The following is an 18,885-nucleotide window of genomic DNA, read 5'->3' as shown; positions in this document are numbered from 1 at the left end:
ATCACTTTAGGTGGTGATCACAAAATGCACCACACACAATGTTAGTCTGACAAAAAACACGGAATGTGATATGGCAAATAGCTGACCTGGCAAAGGGATAATGGCGCAAAGGTGACGGAAATTAACGGCTCGGTCGAACCATGCCTTTTTTTCCAAAAAAAAAAATGCAACCACGTGGCGGACGTTAACGAAGGGGATTTATCACCTTCTTCATTTTTAGTGGGATGGGACATGCATGTAAGGATACACTAAGAGGGTAAGAGAGGCAGCTGACAAGCAGGCCCCACATCAATTTTAACGGTCGTCACCTTCCCGCTGTGTCTATCCCTTTGCCACGTCAGCTATTTGCCACGTCAAAATTGCGATCAAATAACTTTTAGTGATTTTTGTCACAGATTAACATTGTGTGTGATGCATTTTGTGAACAACCCGTAAAGTGGTGTGTTTCTGCCAATGACGACACACCTGTGATGATTTTATGGATTTAGCTCGTCCGCCCTAGTTGAAATTCTGTTGAATTAAGCTCTAGCAGTGGAATGTTAGTAGTGGGCTTTGCCTCCTCCTCCTCCTCCAAGAAAAAAAGTTAGGGTTCGTGCCTCTCGCCGGCGCCGGCGCAGGTCCGCCTCGTCTCCGGTGGCCTAGGGCCATGGAGGCGCGGTGTATCCTGGCCTAGGGCCGGTGGAATGTTAGTAGTGGGCTTTGCCTCCTCCTCCTCCTCCAAGAAAAAAAGTTAGGGTTCGTACCTCTCGCCGGCGCCGGCGCAGGTCCGCCTCGTCTCCGGTGGCCTAGGGCTCCGTTTTTAGTCGTTTTTTTCAATCTTGTTAGGGTTTGTGTCCTACTCAGAAAGGCGAGACGGCGGCGGCTCACTGAAGATGGAATAAAGGTCTCCCCGCCTAGTCCCCGTTCCGGCGATGTCTAGCATCGTTGGTGGGCGTGTGGAGGTGTGTCTCCGGCATATCTATCTTTGGTGGATTTGCTCGGATCTCGTCGTTGTTCGTCCACGTTCGTGTGTCTTCGGTTTGGATCCTTCCGATCTACGTTATTTTTCATCGGCGGCGGTTGCTGTTCTGGGGTGCTGGTCCTATGGGGTCTTAGCACGACGACTTCCCGACTGTCTACTACAACAAGTTGTTCTCGGCTTCGGTGATGGAGGGGCGATGACGGCGGCGCGCCTTCGCCTCGCTTCGGTACTTATAGTCGTCGCTAGGTGGTCTACGGATCTGGATGTAATTTTTATTTCTGGTGTTTGTTGTACTGTCATGATTAAAGATGAATAGATTGAAACTTCTTCCAAAAAAAAGCTCTAGCAGTGGATAGACGATGGTTTGCTGAATGAGGGCGCAAATTGATAGGGCCTTGTACGCGTCACGCAGAGCAGTTGCATCCATCCGATAGGTGCTAATTGACCTAATTTACCTGTAAATTAACTGATTAATTAAGACATCCAGTCATCTCACATTAGTCTATCAGCCCTTCTCTAGCTTGGCAGCATGTATGACTCAATCCATAAAAAAATCTATCACATAGGTAGATAGATAGATATTTTGCAAGCAAGGTCAAAGACAATGCGTGTGTACATGGCACCTGTCGTGTCGGCCCTATAACAAGTTTTTTTCGCGGAGAGCTATAAAAAGTTGTTGTGGGCGTATGAGGAACCACAACCAACAGTTTAGCCTCCTCTTCTTGTCTGTATTCTAATTCAAGTTGGAATCCGAATTCCGAGCCTATTGGTCCCTTGCCATCTGATAGTATGCCAGGTGGTCACTTAATTCTAACTCAGATATTTGTTAGTAATGTAGGTGTGTAGGTGTTATTGTTGGGAAATTCAGTAGAAAAATAAAAAAGTTTCATCCTACAAATCAAAATCCCAAGATGATTATGAAGATGCAAATATATTAGATCGAATCTTTACCATCTAGAGTGCAGTGAAAGAAGAGTTGGTGAAGACCATTCCTGCAGATTTCTGCAATAAGGATTAAACCTCCCAACCATGAGAGTTTTTCTCCCTTGAACTAGGATCGAAAATATGTTCGCTCCGCCGGTAACCACGCATAGAGAATCACCATGCGACAGGGCTTCGCCGTCCAGAATGAAGAACCACCAAGAGCTAGGGTATAGGAGCAGCCTTGCGGCTTGGGGTGAAGAACTTGCGCGCGCGCGAGAGGGAGGGAGGGAGGGAGGGAGGGAGAGAGAGAGAGAGAGAGAGAGAGAGAGAGAGAGAGGGCACAACCTTCAAGCATGAGAGCAAGAGTGACAACCCCATGCCTCCCCTCCAAAAAATTCCCGGAGGTTTCAGAAACTTCTCAAACCTTCTAGTGCCCTCCGGAGGGTTTCTAGGGTGATCTAGAACCTCTTGGTATTTTTGGTTTTTCCCAATTTCTCCCAAACCTTTCTGTTTCTCTCTCTGAAATACTTATATTTCTTATGAAACTTTTCTGGTGCAATTCCAATATGCTCCTATCACTTCCTAGCACCCAACAAATCGATTACTCTTAAGCATGCGACACCGTAGTTTGGTAAAGGCAAGACATGACCTGGAACTATTTTGGTCAATGACCAATAGAGGGATCTGGGTATCCATAGTGACCCCCTACACTTACACGAATCATTATCGAGCAAACCTTTAGTTTCCATACACCAGTCTCTTTGCCTCACGATACTTAACAAAACCCGAGGCAAGACTTTTGGTATCCGTGTGAAGCAACAACTAGATCACAATACTAAGTAATCCTCATTACCAGTTTTGTTCCTTTCTTGTTTCCATATTCCGGCATCCACATGATCATATCATGTTGTTCCTATGCAGACAATGATGGATACAGACCCTTGACATACTTTCCCATTGCACCTGAAAGTTGCCGTTATAATTGGCCTATTACAGGTAATGTTTGATGAACTCCGATGTACACAGTACGACATGAAGGTACTTAATACTCTCATGCTCTGAGGAAGTAAGTATACGTTAACATCTGTATGATAATACCAATAACATGTGATGATGTGATATTGCAGTATACTATTCGGATGTGTCTATTCAGCACCATTGTTCCGATAACAATGTGCTCTCATCGTGGCCAGCATCCTTGTCACTTTAACAATGCCCTATGTTTAGAAAAAACAGGATCATCATGTAGCATATGAGCTACTCTTGAGGCGAGATTTGGAACAAATTATTGTGTTTATGTATCCACACATGCTTCTGAGTTATTCTCCGAATCTCACATTCAAGCACATAACACTTATAGCATAGAGATCTAAACATTAGGTATGAACAAGGAAATAAATAATAATATTTTTTATTGTCTCTAGGGTATATTTCCAATGTTACAAACGTGGAATGTCGGCTGAAAGCATATAGCTGACTAGCAATCAACCGAAATAGGTCGGCCGATTTAGCGACCAGGTTTTCTATCTTGGTTCCGCGGTTTCGGGAACCTTCTAGAAGCTTCTGGTCTAGTTTTCATTGGTTTATTGGTTTTTGTGTCTTTCTAATGTTTTCCATTGTAATTTTTTATTTTATTTTTTTCCTTTTCTTTAATAGATATTCCATTTCTTCTTTAACAAAAGTTTACAATTTTAAAAAGAATTAGTAATTTAAGAAAAACACAATTTTTAAAAAAAATCACAAATTTTAAAAATGTTTGTTTTCCATAAGTGTTCCGAATTTAATTTTTTAAAGCGTTCAGGTTTATAAAAAATGTACACAAATTTGAAAACATATTGATGTTCTCGAAAAAAAGGCAAAACTGTGTTTCAGCTACATCTTATCGTTCCCTAAAAAATAGCTACTCTATATCTTACCAGGAAGATAATTTGACATGCCACCATCATCGGTTAATAATTTGTGAATTGAGCAGCATGATCTTGACCATTTTATACTCACTCAGGTTCCAGAAATAGGAACTGTTGTACAAATTTGAATCCATATTTTCATTCCAAATCAGGTTTTGAATGGTATACGAGGCAGTGTGTACCTGACCTATGATCTGATCTCCGTTGTCTTCTTTCTTTGCCTTTTTGTCACAGGCTGACTAACTGACAGCACTTTGGATTTGACAACAACATTGCTAACGCTAATTAAGGTTACATGCACCATCAAGGCAAGGGCCCAGTATGCCCAGTACCACTGCTACTCATAATGGACAATATAACATCACTCTGTAATAAGCTCAGACTGCATCCTGCATGCAGACCAGTTTACTGATACCTCATATAGCTGGCTGGTGCTACTTTGTTAACCATCTACTCCCTCGGTCCCATAATATAAAAGCATTTTTTTCACACTAGTGTATTATGAGGTCGTCGCCATATTTGAGGGTTAGGAGACATCACCTATAATATAGTGCCATGTAGTACAGAATCCTCGAGAACATGACGATGGATAGGACGGTCCACACAAGGCGGCAGACCTTCATAACAACTAGTAGCTCTCAGCAGAAAGGCAGAGCTAACATGGGCGATAACAACCGCTGTGCTATTTGTTGCATCTGAGTAGTAACATTCTACTGCAAGAGTAATCCGTTTGTAATATTATTTTAACCTTCCGTTGCTTCTTCAAACCCTCTCTCTCTTTTGATGGTTAAAAAAGATTGTAGTTTCTTGCCTGCCAAGTTCCTTAATTAGGAACGTGGCACTGACTATGGCGTCTGATTGACTAAGATGCCCAAATACGACAGCATTACTTGCAGCGGAAGAAACTTAAACAAATGAGCACACAGGACTTATGTGTCCTAATGACACTTGTATATATTCAGAGTTCTGACTACCAATCCAATCCAATCACACTTGACTGGTTTCCAGCCTTTCTTCTTGCACCCACTTCTGTGACCTAGAGAGGGAAGCAATGAATCTTGAATCCGTATTGAGTCCAGCACTACCATGGAGCTACATCGCCTGCGGCCTCTTGGGCCTGGCGCTCCTGTGGCCAACCATCCGACTGCTAGACCAGCTGTGGTGGCGGCCGAGGCGCCTGGAGCGGGCTCTTCGCGCCCAGGGCCTTCGTGGGACGTCATACAGTTTCCTCCTCGGCGACATGAGTGACTACGGCAGGCAAAACAAAGAGGCATGGTCCAAGCCCCTGCCGCTGCGCTGCCACGACATCGGCGCCCACGTCTTGCCTTTCCTCTACAACACCGTCGAGGAGCACGGCAAGCAGTGCATCTCCTGGTTCGGTCCGGTTCCCCACTGATCCTAACCTGGTCAGGGAGGTGATGTCCAACAAGTTTGGGCACATCCAGAAGGTCAAGTTCCCAGCGCTGTCCAAGCTCCTCGCCGTAGGCGTAGCGACCCACGAGGGTGAGAAATGGGTTAAGCACAGAAGGATACTCAACCCCGCGTTCCATGTCGAGAAGCTCAAGGTACCTACCTGCGGTTGCAGCTAGCACTTTTTGATAGCGTTTGTGACAAGTGTGCGTGTGACTGATTCGCTCGCTTAATTTACAGATCATGTTGCCAGCCTTCTCTTTGTGTTGTGAAGAGCTTGTTAACAAATGGGCACAGTCCCTTGGTCCCGACGGCTCGTGTGAGGTGGATGCTTCCTTAGAGCTCCAGAGCCTCACCGGAGATGTCATCTCACGCACCGCATTCGGCAGCAGTTATCTTGAAGGAAGAAGGATTTTTCAACTGCAGTCTGAGCAAGTCGGGCGGTTCATGGCAGCCATTCACAAGATCATGATTCCGGGTTACACGTGAGTTACCTTTTTTCTCTTCTAGAAATGTATTTACAAATAGAATTTTATCTTACTAGTAAACATGCACGTGCAACGCACGTCTAGACAAACATACATATATTAAGACTTCAGGCCATCGTATTTTTCGTCAAATATACAATCATTCAAAATTTGCAAGTCATATTATTACAATTTTATACAATAGAAGCTCGATTCCCTTGTTGGACAATGAATAATTTAAAGGGTTCACCACTATTCTCCATTTGCGCAGACACACATGCAAATACCATTTCAGTACCAATAAAATTCAATAAATGACTTTCACTATGAGAAAACCAAGTCCGTCATCCATAAAAGTGAGAAGCAGCCAGCATCAGACTGTAGAGATAACAGCCTGAAGGGAGTATGAAGACTAAAATCTGAAACACACTGAATAGCATCTTGTCAATGAGAAGAAGAAAAACAACCTATAAGAAATGCTCATGCTAAGAAAATGATAACATGACCAAAGTAGGGCCAGTCACATTTGTAATTATTATACCTCGCATCCACACTTGAATCTTGGAGTTGCTGGTTGATGATATTGATTTCATGAACACAGTTTGTAAGTGTAGCCTTATTGCCCTTCTCACTGTTATGAGGAATGGAAAGATTGAAATCATTCCTAAGCATGAAATTTATGTGCAGCCTTGTCCCCTTTCACTGTTCTGCAGATCAAAAAATTGGAACGAAGAGCAACAAAATCTTGAGATACGGCATATAGCATTAGGAGAAAAAATGGCTTAAGTTTGAGAAGGAACATAAACAGACATGCAATAAATCACAAATTCGAGGTCCCATATTATGAGTAAGTAATGCTAAAACCAAAATGCAGTTTGGATGACATTAGAAAAGTAATGCTTAATTAGTTTTTATCTGTGAATAAGAAGCTCCCATGTTGTTTTTGTCCAAACAAATAGTCCAGTTCTAACATTCTCTTAACAAAACCGAAATGCAGCTTGGATGACATTAAAAAACATAAATCTTCACTTCCCTTGGAAAGAAGTATACAAAGGAGTGTGATCCACATACCTATGATCATCAAAAACAGAAAGCACGGAGGATAAAATGGCGCCCTCATAGTTGTGTCATTTCTGCCATTTGTTGCCAAGTTGACATAGAAGTTAATTAGTGGAGTTAAATAGAACTGCTAGCGATCAAGCATTAGGTCGAACACGTGATCACCAGTACGAAGAAAACGCAGAAACTCCATTTTGATGACCAGTGCTCGGAACATAGATTCAACCTAAAAAAATGGATAGCAATACCTTCACCTGAGCAATAACATCAGCAAGGAAAGTAACTGTCACTGTCTTACTCTACTTCCTGTAGTATTTAGAATTATTTTGAAGGAAAGCTTCACTAAACAGTTGACAAACTTGCAGGTACGATTCAAGAGAAAAATCAAGACATGTTTCTTTATGTATTGACCATGGCAAAATATCTCATCATTAACAAAAAAAAATTATATCGGAATGTGACAATCTGAATTTAAAAATTAATATGGAACAAGCTTTTATATAGCGTATTCTAGTGTAAACAAAACTGCAAGATGAGTTCTTGCAAACCATGCCATAGAGTGTACATGGAGATCTTCAGGTTAATCGCATGCAACATGAAAGCTGCAAAGGAAGTAGCTGTGAGCGTACCAAATGTTGGACCTAAATTAAGAGTTTAAGACACACACAATGCCGGAGAAGACTTCAGTTGAGCAAGGCCAACAAATGCCAAGACCTGTGAGATATAATTGTAACTTCGTAAGGGATCAAGGAGCTTGTTCGCATCATCTCTAGTACATCTAAGCCTTGATGACACACCTATATAAGGAAAAAATACCAACTGGGTGTAATTCAGCATCACAGATTCTGACCATCTTAGGGGAAAAGATAAAATTTGAGCAATGGAGTTTTAATATCAGAATCTATCTTAGATGTTGCAAGTCAAAATTAACAGCACTAACATGGATAATTCATCCCCCGTCACCTTGGCGAGGCCAGAAGCGGTCACTGGGTTAGAAAAGCATGGGGCTTCATCGTTGTTTTGTCCCTAAGCAACAAAATAGTGCGACAACAAAGTTGGTATAGGTACATTTATCTAGCTTGGCATTTAGAAACAGTGTTTACATATACTACGACAATGTGAACTGCAGACTGAAGGAGACATGGCCTAAATTTAAAATAATAGCACCATGGTTTGTTAATCTTATGGTGCTGAACACAAATGTCAAGTAAGAACAAACACCCATTTAGTTACATAGATACAGACAATCCATTATCGATTCCAGATAGGCTGCCAGCAAAATACTACCCCCACCGTAGAGCACACAAACAAATGAAGGAAGATGCTTGCATGTCATCCAATATTCTGATCTAGCAATGATCTGTACCTCCTAATTATCATCATTTATTCACAGTACCTCCAAAAGAGCAAGAAAAAAAAGTAGTGACCAGGATAAAGAATTTACCAGCATCAAAAGCTTGTGCTCCCCACTGTAATGGATATGTTACACTTATATATCCAGCGAACTGTAAAGACATGATCCACTAATTAGCTAATTCTATAATGATTCGTAACAATATGTAAAAAATTGCCAGGAAACAAATTTATGAGGAAATGCATAAATGAATGTTTACCTTTATGGTTCTGGTGATGTGTAGGAACGCTATCTCCTCTTTTCATTGAAACTTCTTGGGCCTCACAATCCGTCGAAGGTAAAACACGGGTCTTCCTCCGCCGCCGGCGACCAAACGGTGAGCCACGCCACCACGCCCTCCTCTTTTCTTTTCTCTCCTCCTCCTTCATTCTCTAACCACCGATGCAGCCGTGCAGGAGGCATCACGCCACCACCGAAGTCGTCGTCGTCCCCGAGCTCCTCCGTGTCGCCTCGTTGTCGCCGTCGGCGCCTTCCACTGATCTCGCGAGATGCGCCGCCGACACCTGGATCCCGCATCCCGACCGCCTCGAGTCGAGTCACCCGCACTCCCACATGGCCTAGCAGTCGCAGACTCCGCGCTTAAGGAGGGGCCGGTGTGCGTTAGGCGATGGCCGAGTGCAGGAGCGCCGGGCGGCGAGCCGCTCCCAAGGACGGCAGCTGGGCCCCTGATTGTAGCACCTGCAATTTTTACATGATCCACGATGAGGCTTCTTGTGCGTGTGTTTGAGTTTAGAAGCGGCAGGAGGCAGGATATGATGCATGGAAGGAAATCATTTACGTGATTTGAGGATCGGGACGATTGCCTTCCATGATTGTAGGGGATGCGGGATTTGGGGGCGGAGGACCGGTAGTTCGAGTACTCCTCTCGTCGTGGTGGAGTACGGTCAGTCATTGGAAATTGCTAAGTGCACATCAAAAAGATATTCAATCAATGATGGCGGTTAGATTTAGACTTGTGGGCTTAATCGTGTGGTGCTTATTGGTTCGTGTGATGTTGTGGGACTAATTACGGGATGCATCTAAGAAAGTTTTTGTTTGATTGTTTAATAGTAGTAGAGACTAGTTAGTACTACTTCCACCTTGCCACCACCGTCCAGGTGTTTTGTGCTTATTAGCTGGTATACTGACAACATAAGTGCACTTTAGGTCCTTCCCTACTAAAAATAATCGAAGGATGCGTCAAATTAACAACGAGATAGAGTCCATTCTACGAGCTCTAATTGGGAAAAGGATGCAAGCTATGCAAGAAGGAGGAAGCACAAACAATGACTTGATCGGCTTGTTGCTGGAGTCAAACAAGACAGACGTAAATGAAAATGGCCAATCCATTCCAGGAATGTCCATAGAAGAGGTAATAGAGGAGTGCAAGTTGTTCTACTTTGCAGGGATGGAGACAACATCAATATTACTTACATGGACAATGGTCGTACTTAGCATGCACCCAGAGTGGCAGGACCGTGCAAGGGAGGAGGTTCTTGGCCTATTTGGAAAACATAAGCTTGACTACGAGGGTCTTAATAGACTAAAAACCGTGAGTACATTTATTGAAATTACTTGAGTTGCTGCAAACATATATAGGATCATAGGCATGGTATCTAATTAATATATATGTTGTACATAGGTGACAATGATTCTTTACGAAGTTCTCCGGTTGTACCCACCGGCTAGTGCATTCACCCGGCAGACATACAAGGAGATTGAGATCGGAGGCATCAGGTACCCACCCGGCGTGATTTTCGAGATGTCCGTGTTGTACACCCACCACGACAAGGATATCTGGGGAGATGACGTCCACCAATTCAGGCCCGATAGGTTCGCTGAGGGGATCTTCAAGGCGTCCAAGGAACCGGGAGCATTTTTCCCGTTCGGATGGGGGCCACGGATATGTATCGGTCAGAATTTTGCACTCCTTGAGGCCAAGATGGCGTTGTGCATGATTCTTCGGTGCTTTGAGTTTGAGCTCGCGCCGTCATATACTCACGCCCCACATACCGTAATGATGTTGCGTCCCATGCATGGTGCTCAAATTAAGCTGCGGGCGATCTCTTCGTAGTAATATCGCCATATATACATTATTCACTATATATATTATTATTTTCAAGTACAAAGGACTCTTATCTTGGCCATGTAATAAGGCTTTCATTGCCCTCTGTTTTGGTAATAAAGATCCAACATGATTCAGGGCGATGATAACTCATCTGTTTTTACTTTTTGACCAAACGTATCTATGGTGCTACGCCTAGGAAGGTATTGTGCGGCGTTCACAAGGTGTAACACTGGTGCGCTCTTCAAGTGAATTTTTATCATTTCCCATGGACTTTGGCCAGCCGTTGTCCACAAGAACAACTACCCATACTAGTGCCTTAGAGCATCTCCAACGGCCGAGCGAAACAACGCGTGCGCGGTAAGCGCAGCCTTTAGCGCGCACGGGGCATTTTGTCGCGCTCCAGCGGCGACGGGAAAACCACGCGCGCGAAAACCGCTTGCGCGCGCGTGAAAAGGCGCTAGCTCGCGCGCCATCTTTTGCGCGTCGCTTCCGGCGCGCCTATAAAGTGCGGCGCGCGCCACGCGCCTCTCCACGTCTCCTCTTTCTCTCTCTCTGCCACGCGCCGCTCCAGCGCCCCGCCACCGACACGCCTCCGCCGCCCCGGCGCCCCGCCACCGACGCGCCGCCATGCCGCCGCGTCGTCGAGGAGCGTCCGGCTACCGCGGCGTCCGCCTGCGCCCCAACGGCGGCTACTACGCAGAGATACGCTCCGGCGATCTCCGGCTCGGCCTCGACACGTACGGGACGGCGCGCGAGGCCGGCCGCGCGTACGACGCGGCGGCGTGGCGCCTAGGCCGGCCGCGTGGCCAGATGAACTTTCAGGATGTCTACACGCTCCAGCAAGCGCTCGACCGTGCCCCGCCGCCACGTCTGAACACGGCACAAGATCGTGCGGAGCACGCCGAGCGGCAGCGCCGCCTCCTCGTCGCCCAGGAGGACGAGCGGGTCATGGCGGAGTGGCGGCGCCGCCACCCGGAGGACGTCGCCTACAAGCAGTCCTACAGCTGGCCAAGGCGTCGCGAGAAGGACACGCGAAGGCGCCGCGAGGTGCGGTTGGACAGGCGACGGTGCAAGGCGTTGGCGAACGCGCAGTCCGATCTCGTTGAAGCAGGTGAGCAGTCGTTCTTCACGCCGGATGATGATCGGTGGTTGAACATCTGGCTGAATACCTCGGACGACACCGCCGAAGAGGATGACGATAGTGATGATAGCGACTTAGACTAGTTTTTTTTATGCAATCTATCTCGTGTTTTATCGTTTGTCGTTTTTAATTATTATGCAATCTATGTTTCCAATGTAAAATACCTTTGTATCGTTAATCTATGCAATTTATCTTTCAATAGCCTAGAATGAGCGCGCGCACTGCTTTTTTGCGCGCTGCTGAAGTGGCGCGCGCGCGCTGCATTTTAGCGCGGCGGCTGGTGCGGGCATGCCGATGCGCGCGCGGCATATGTGTTTTTTGCGCGCGGCGCGACCGGCACCTGTTGGAGATGCTCTTAGTGCCCACCTTGGTGCGCACCTGTCTTGCATGGAATGAGTGCAACGATTAAAAAAGGCACGTGTAGATACACATCAGCCTACGGAATCACCATAGACCGGGAAGATCCCGACTGTCATTAAAGAAATATAGATACAAAGTTTCGTTTTGAGCACTCATGAACCAAACAAAGTACCGTAAACAAAAAGTCAAAAGTGCTACTGTAATACATATGGGTTTAAGAATGCACGAAGTGTTAGATTTGGCTCATACGATGTATTATGAATCTAGACCAGAATAGTTTTCATGTTGTAATTGAAATTGAATCGATATACCCCCCACGCAAAAAAATAAAATAAATAAATTGATCTACAGTGGCTGACCAAATCTTTGCAGCTTGATCTGTATGCCCAAGACTAAGAGCTTTACCTAATTCTGTTAGTTGAAGGTTGTACTGTGTTCTATTTATTCTAGTCAAGGAGCTTCAAATCACACGCAAAATTAAGTGAATTGATTAGCTCATTTGACTGAAGCACAAAGAATGCATGTGCATCAGTCGCATCAAAAATTAAAAAAAGCAGTGCACGCACTAACCTGGCTGGTGGTCCTCTTCTCCTGAAGTTTCCACACAGCTACAGTACTCCACCGCCCCATCTGGCTTCCTGATGTGCATCATGCGCCTTTGGACCTCGGCTAAAAAACTCCCAAAATATAGGGTGAATGCTGATTCCGAAAACACTATCTGCATATAAGATATAACCTTCAATTTCCGGGCTAATAGGAAGCAATGGAACTACCCAACATAGATGATAGCTGATGGTTGATAAAGCCAAGAGGAATGTCTTGACCATTTGGGCTCAATGCTGGAGTTCAGAGGAAGATAAAAGGTTGTACATTGAGCCCTCGAACAATGATTGTATGGCTCCCAACAATGCATTTTTAAAATCTGAAGATTTACGGACAACGCCTAGAAAATGTAATTAGAGACTTCGACATATACAAATATCAGAACATCGGCCACTGCCCCGTCTTGTACAAGTACAAGGCACAATACAAGCACGAATGGCAGGTAGCCATGGAAGCTCACACGGAGATAAGCCACAGTTTCAAAAAAAAAAGTGTCTTGTATTCGTATTTCGCCATCTCCATGGTCTCAAAGTCAGTGGAGAATAGCCATTTCTCCTCTGCCGGAAAGAACACAATAGAGCTCGTGCTGGTTGAGACAATCTTCGTAGACTGACGAAAGTACTCATCCCTGTGCCCTTTCAGTCCACGGGTAGCCTCCTTTAATTGGATGCCCTTCTGAAGCTCCCAATCGGGGCTATCATACCGCCTTGCCGCAAAGATGCGAAGGTTCGCCCTGCAAGCAAACAAGATGCACCCTGTCGTCGTTGTCGATATCGAGAACCCACAAAGCCGATCCTCGGTCTCAAACTCGTCTTTCCACTGGAAATTATAAGTTAGCAAAGAGGAAGGGTCATCTTGCATGGTCCAAAATATAGAAATTTGGGCACAACCAAGGAAATGCAGGGATTCCGTGGCATGGAAGCGGAATTCAGGACTGGCCCTCTCTGGGTACTTGACGATGAACCAGCTGGCACGTTTCCCCCTCCATCCCTCTTCGAACACATAGGCGTTTGCTGTGCCAATGTGTGCCAATGTTATCACATACCCCGATCCCGATGTGCTCATTGAAGAGCAGGCAAATCACTCTGAAACTCGACATTGCATCGATGGCGCGGCCCCACCTCGAGGTATCTCCTCTGTCATTGAAACCATGGAGGAATACACCAATGCATCGGTGGTATTTCTTTTCCTCCATGCGTGGGATTAGTTGGTAACGCCGTGTGAGGGGCTCGCAGACTACGAGGTCAGGCAAGGTATGACGTCTCCACCCAGTCTTCTTCTTGGCGAGGAGGAGTAGGGTGTGGCGGCTATCAACGATCTCCCATGACCTGCTGCCGCCTGGAGGGAGGAAGTCCAGGGAGAAGTGCCGGCTACTGACATCTAGATCTAGTGCTGGCGAGGAAGGAACAAAGCTGAGGCAGCGGCCGTCAACAGGGGCTGTGTGGTTATGATAATGGCCTGCAACAAGAGATGAGGAATGGGGGATGGAACCAATTTCAGAGAGGAAGTTTGCATCAACGATGATGCGGCGCCATCGCTTGCAGGTGGCCGCTGCTCGGACGAGCCAGTGGGGCGAGGTGAGGTACAAGAGGATGAGCTTGAGGAGCTTGTCGGGGATGTCGTGCAGCGTCGTCGGCCCAGCCGGTGACTCTCTGCGTGCCAGCGCCATGCGGTTTACTCTGTTGGCCATCAGAAGGGACCTGGTCGATCAAGAGCTTTGGCTCCTTGTTGGATGTGAGTAGTTATATATATGGCCTTGATTAGTGTATCAAGTAATACCTCTGTCACAATGCTGGCTTTGGCGTGTCGTGCCCTCCAAGTAGGTCTGAATCCCTCCAAGTAGATGTTTTTAATCCTAAAAGAAAGTAGGTTTAAATCCCTCCAAGTGGTTGTTAGTTGGATTAGCATATTTTGCTCATCAACGGGTTCCTTACCCAAATATTAATTGTATTTTGGGTATACGCGTAACTCTGCGCGGTTTGAACAAGACTTCAAACAAGCAAAGCCATGCGACTATGTATCAGGAATATTCTTACCTGTGAACATGTACAGGTTTTTCTTCGAAAAGAGTGAACATGTACAATTATTTTCCACATCTTCAGTACCCCGCCATCTATTTCCACATTTTTTTCAGTTTAACTGTCCTTTGCAATTGGGCAATATTTATCCTCAGCTTCATACTTGTGAGCTTTACCAGGCTGAGAAGAGGCAGTGGAGCCATTACAGGCAGATTTCCCAAAGATAGTCAGTTCACCTGGGCATCGATGGTGCGGTCCCACCACGAGGTATCTAGTTTCTCCCTGAAACTATGGAGGAATACACCAATGAATCGGTGGTTTTCCTCCATTCGTGGGATTAGCTGGTAACGCCGTGCGATGGACTCACAGACTAGGAGGTCAGGCAAGGTACGGCGTCTCCACCCAGTCCTCTTGGCGAGGAGGAGGATGTGGCGGCTAAACTAGAGCCGCAACAAAACCTTTCTGAGAAATAGAAAGCGGCAAATTGGAAAGCCTGAAACAAGCTCTCTTTTGGTGAGTGACAGATAAACAAAGTGTTTCCCTATGCTTTGCTGAATCATGTGGACTACCGGAAGCACCAAGTTCAACTCTACGCACACATCAATGCGAACTCTATTAATCTTAAAAGTAGCTGCCGAATATTCATGAAAAAAGAAATCTTGGTACTCCATGTACTTACCAAGGTAAAAAACAGAGGAATATAAACTATGGCCACAATCCTGAATATATATGTGGCACATGATTGCTTAGTGTAATTAAATCTATATGATGAGACTGGCACATGATTGCTTAGTGTAAGGCACTAAATGTCCAAGATATCTTGGGCCAAGTTTAAAGTGAAGCATCCAACTGTATCTTATGCCAGTATCATAAAGTAAGTATTCTTATTTCTTGTTTGATGACCTCATCACTGCCAGAATACAAATTATATTTGAAAACAACAGATCTCTACAGGTGAGAAAGGCATACCACGGATATTGATAATAAATGTTTTAAGAAAACATTTTGTAATTAAACCATTACTTACCATAACATTAGGCCAAATCCCTCCACAATAGTTCCGAAGCATTGAAAAAAGGGTAGATTCTGCAGCTGGTCATCATTCAGAGCAACTAATGCCCAAGGAAAAAGTCCCGCTATGAATACCGCAACATATTCCATCTGTACACCCTCGCTGTTGCATATTCAGAAATGAGCATCTCAACACAGTAACCTAAAAAAGAGATTTATATAAGAATTGGTATTACAAAACAATTTCCGGATTTTCTCAGTACGAAAATAAAAAATGCATTTTATTAATAGTTGTAAGCACTAGCTATGGACAGGGGTGCGTGGAAGCTTGCTATCCATGTGACAGAGCCATGAGTTGGTCGCGAGATCTTATGGGTTTCGCCTCTAGCCTACCCCTACTTGTTTGGGACTAAAGGCTTTGTTGTTGTTGTTGTTTGTTTGTATTAATAGATGTAAGCAACATGCAGCACATCATGTCCAAATTCATGAAAAAGCGGTAGATAAGGCTGTCGACGTTATGATGATTTTGGTGTCTATCATCGACACTCTGAAGCTGGACACATGCAACAAGTTCAAGCTGAATGGCTGATGTGAAAAAGAGAAGCTGAAATAAATAGAAGACAAGCACAAAGTCTGCCTACCAGTAGGTTTGGTAGCCCGGCACTAACATATCCAGCTCCAAAATAAAGCCCTAATAGCATTGTGAGTGTGAGTATCCAAAACTGTAAAGAAAATAATTGTTAAGTTGTTAACTACCTGTTATAGGTGATGGATACATTAAGAGAAAAAATTGAGTAGCCTTTGTTAAATTTAATCAATGATGCAGATAGTCTTCTAGTAACGACGACTAAACTAGAACCACAGTAAAACCTTTCTAAGAAAAGGAAGGCGTCAAAAATTGAATGCCGGAAACCAGCTCTGCTCTGGCAAATGACAGAGAAGGGTTTCCCCATGATGATATGTGGATTTCCGGAAGCAGCAATTCCAACTCTACTCATACATCAATGCGAACTCTAGTAATCTTAAAGATAGCCGTCGAATATTCAGGGAGCTGCATGAAAACTAATAATCTCAGTGCTCTAAAGGAGCATCCGAGATTTCCATACCAAGTTCACAAACAGAGGAATATAAACCATGTCTGCAATCCTGAATATGTGGCATAATCAGCTATCACTGTACAGTGTCAAGATAAGCAGTAACAATCCGTGATACCATGAGATTGATGGCATTGAGTGATACTCCCTCCGTCCAAAAATACTTGTCATCAAAATGGAGAAAAGGGGATGTATCTATCACCCAACTTTGAATTAGCGCACACCCAAGAATGAGCATGGTACCGGGAACAGCTACATGTATTTCCAAGGTGACATTTGAGCTTAGCAGAGAGGCAGAGACACGCCGACTGGAGCGCGCGAGAGAAGTGAACTCCTGCAGAAAACCATGCCCTGATGAAACTGAAGGAAAAAAACAACCAGCTCAAATGACTCCAAGGCCCCGCTTGCCTATACTAGACAGTGATTGAGTTTCAAGAGGCTGGCTGGCTCATAGCAGTACCTCGCATGTTTCCAAGTTCCAACCAAGATCGAACACCACGCCGTTGAAGCAGTAGATCTTGCGGTTGCAGTACCCGGAGCTGGCATGACAGGAGCTTCCCCGAACCCGCCGACGCTCTTTCCATACGGGGCATCCGAAACCGCCGGCCAGGGGAGCTCGCCTCTTATCTCTCTGCGCCACCCGCCTCCGCCTCCCTCGGGTGCCCTCAGCGCCCTGCAGCGCGAGAACGGGGGCGGAGAGGGAGAGGCAATGGCCCAGGGGGGGCGAGGGAGGGAGGCTCCACCAAGGAGAGCCGCCGCCACGGAGCTGGGTGAAGTATTCTGTTTCCGGTCGCCGCCTCGCCGCCGGCGGAGGAAGACTGCTTTTTTTCTTCTTCTTGAGAAGAACGGATGGAATGACCGAGGACGGCCCATTATTACTCCCTCCGTTTCTAAATATAAGTGTTTGTAGGAATTTCACTATAGACCACATACGGATGTATATAGATGCATTTTAGAGTATAGATTCATTTATTTTGCTTTGTATGTGCTCCATAGAGAAATCTTTCAAAAGACTTATATTTAGGAACGGAGTGATTATTAGTCTGAAGCCCATGTGCAGCCACCCCGCAGCCCAGCAAATAGTACTCGCTCCAAGGCTGGACTGGATCGCAAACATACCACAGCTGACTCTCTCGCGCGGCCCAGGAGGAAGGAAGAGGAGGAGGAGGATGAACGGCGGCGTCGGCGGCAAGAAAAAGTTCGGCGGCGGGCGGGTGCCGACGGGGACCCCCTCGCTGGCGTGGTCGTCGGTGGTGGTGGTCGCCTCCCTCCTCGCCGGCGCCTCCACCGTCCACAACATCTACAAGCCAGACATGGTCCCTCTCAGTTCCCTTCATGCCCCCAGGCCCCCACACCTTGGGCATGCACCCCAACTGTTCGACGTAATGCTTCCCTGCGTGCTCACCTCTCTGATGCTCGGTCCATGTCTCTTTTTTTGTCACCGCAGACTCTACCGCCGGTGGAGGTCGTGGACAGCAACGGACCCGGCGCCGGCAGCGGCGATGGCAAAGAGAGCTGAGCTAGACCCGACGGACGGCGGCGCCGGTGCTCGAGGCTCGAGAGGATAGATAACTAAGGGCCGTTACTTTATTTCTAGCTCGCTATAAACATATGTGATGGAGTTGTTCGTTTTGTAATCTTCAGACAGGCGTGAACAAAACAATTCGAGCTTTTGGAGCTTTCATTATGTACTCTGCTTAACCTGCTGCACTACTATTGTTCTTTGTATGGTGATTGATCATCGATCCATGGTGCTTGTTATATTCCTCAAAAGATTAGTCCGGGATGTCTACTGGTGGGTGCCACTTGTCTTGGTTACTGGACTAGTATTTTGAATTTTCGTAGCCTTTGCACTGGTCCATGACTGTCATGCATGGGTGATGACGTGTCACGGCCGGACATCAGGAGGAGGATTGCAACTTAACCATACGTAAACCACACATCTATTTTCTCAGGCAACTGAGATTTGTGTCCCAAACAGCCGATTTCCTCGAAGAAGCGGCGCAGAGATCCGAGGTCGAGACAGGGGCCACGTTATTCGCGGTGGAGTCGATGACAGATGGGGCTTTCGCTCCTAGAGAGCAGAAGAGTGCCGACCTATTCAAATACTCTTACTTTAGTCTTATTTCGTAAAAACAATTTCAGTTATTACGGCTAGATTTGCGGAAGAATACTTAGTTCCTATTCTTTTTTTTTCTTCTTTGCAAAAGCCATCATGTTTCTGGCAATCTTTTTTGGAGAAAGCACCGATCGCTCGATTTGTTGCGTTTGATCACTTTCTAAAAAGCGAGGTCCAATTGTAAGGAGCTGATTTGGCAAAGAAATTGCACACACACCCTTGTATCAAAAAATGAAAAGCGATCAACCCCGGGTGGGCGCGGGGGGTGGTGGTGGTCGCCTCCCTCCTCGCCAGGGCCTCCATCGTCTACAACATCTACAAGCCTGACATGTTCTATCTGACTTTCACTC

At 45.7% G+C, this 18,885-nt stretch overlaps 2 protein-coding genes, 1 long non-coding RNA gene and 1 pseudogene across 5 annotated transcripts; 2 read left to right on the top strand and 2 right to left on the bottom strand.

The window, feature by feature from the left end:
- The first annotated feature begins 4,843 nt into the window (after positions 1-4,843).
- Positions 4,844-10,195, top strand: LOC123059700 (cytochrome P450 72A15-like; annotated as a pseudogene).
- LOC123059701 (uncharacterized) lies at positions 5,805-8,558 on the bottom strand. 3 transcript variants are annotated; one of them, XR_006427530.1, is made up of 7 exons: positions 8,342-8,558; positions 8,173-8,233; positions 7,358-7,442; positions 6,894-6,982; positions 6,741-6,802; positions 6,211-6,376; positions 5,805-6,098 (listed from the first exon to the last, which is right to left on the bottom strand). It is a non-coding gene; the product is annotated as an uncharacterized lncRNA (long non-coding RNA). The 3 variants fall into 3 exon arrangements; XR_006427531.1 differs by having other exon boundaries at positions 6,065-6,088; XR_006427532.1 differs by having other exon boundaries at positions 6,894-7,525.
- Positions 10,196-15,976: 5,781 nt separating the features above from the next.
- On the bottom strand, positions 15,977-17,347 carry LOC123057366 (uncharacterized). Its single transcript, XM_044480380.1, has 2 exons — positions 16,877-17,347; positions 15,977-16,750 (listed from the first exon to the last, which is right to left on the bottom strand). Exons 1-2 carry the CDS (start codon positions 17,345-17,347, stop codon positions 16,493-16,495), a joined length of 729 nt encoding a protein of 242 aa, XP_044336315.1. The 3' UTR covers positions 15,977-16,492.
- A 108-nt stretch (positions 17,348-17,455) lies between these two features.
- On the top strand, positions 17,456-18,189 carry LOC123059699 (uncharacterized). Its single transcript, XM_044482198.1, has 2 exons — positions 17,456-17,732; positions 17,864-18,189. The coding sequence occupies exons 1-2, from the start codon at positions 17,469-17,471 to the stop codon at positions 17,933-17,935; spliced, it is 336 nt and encodes a 111-aa protein (XP_044338133.1). The 5' UTR covers positions 17,456-17,468; the 3' UTR covers positions 17,936-18,189.
- Positions 18,190-18,885: the final 696 nt, after the last annotated feature.

This window comes from Triticum aestivum, chromosome 3A (assembly GCF_018294505.1).
Source record: "Triticum aestivum cultivar Chinese Spring chromosome 3A, IWGSC CS RefSeq v2.1, whole genome shotgun sequence".
NCBI classification, from domain to species: domain Eukaryota; kingdom Viridiplantae; phylum Streptophyta; class Magnoliopsida; order Poales; family Poaceae; genus Triticum; species Triticum aestivum.
Note: the sequence above shows the minus strand (reverse complement) of the source record. Positions and strands in the feature narration are given on the sequence as shown.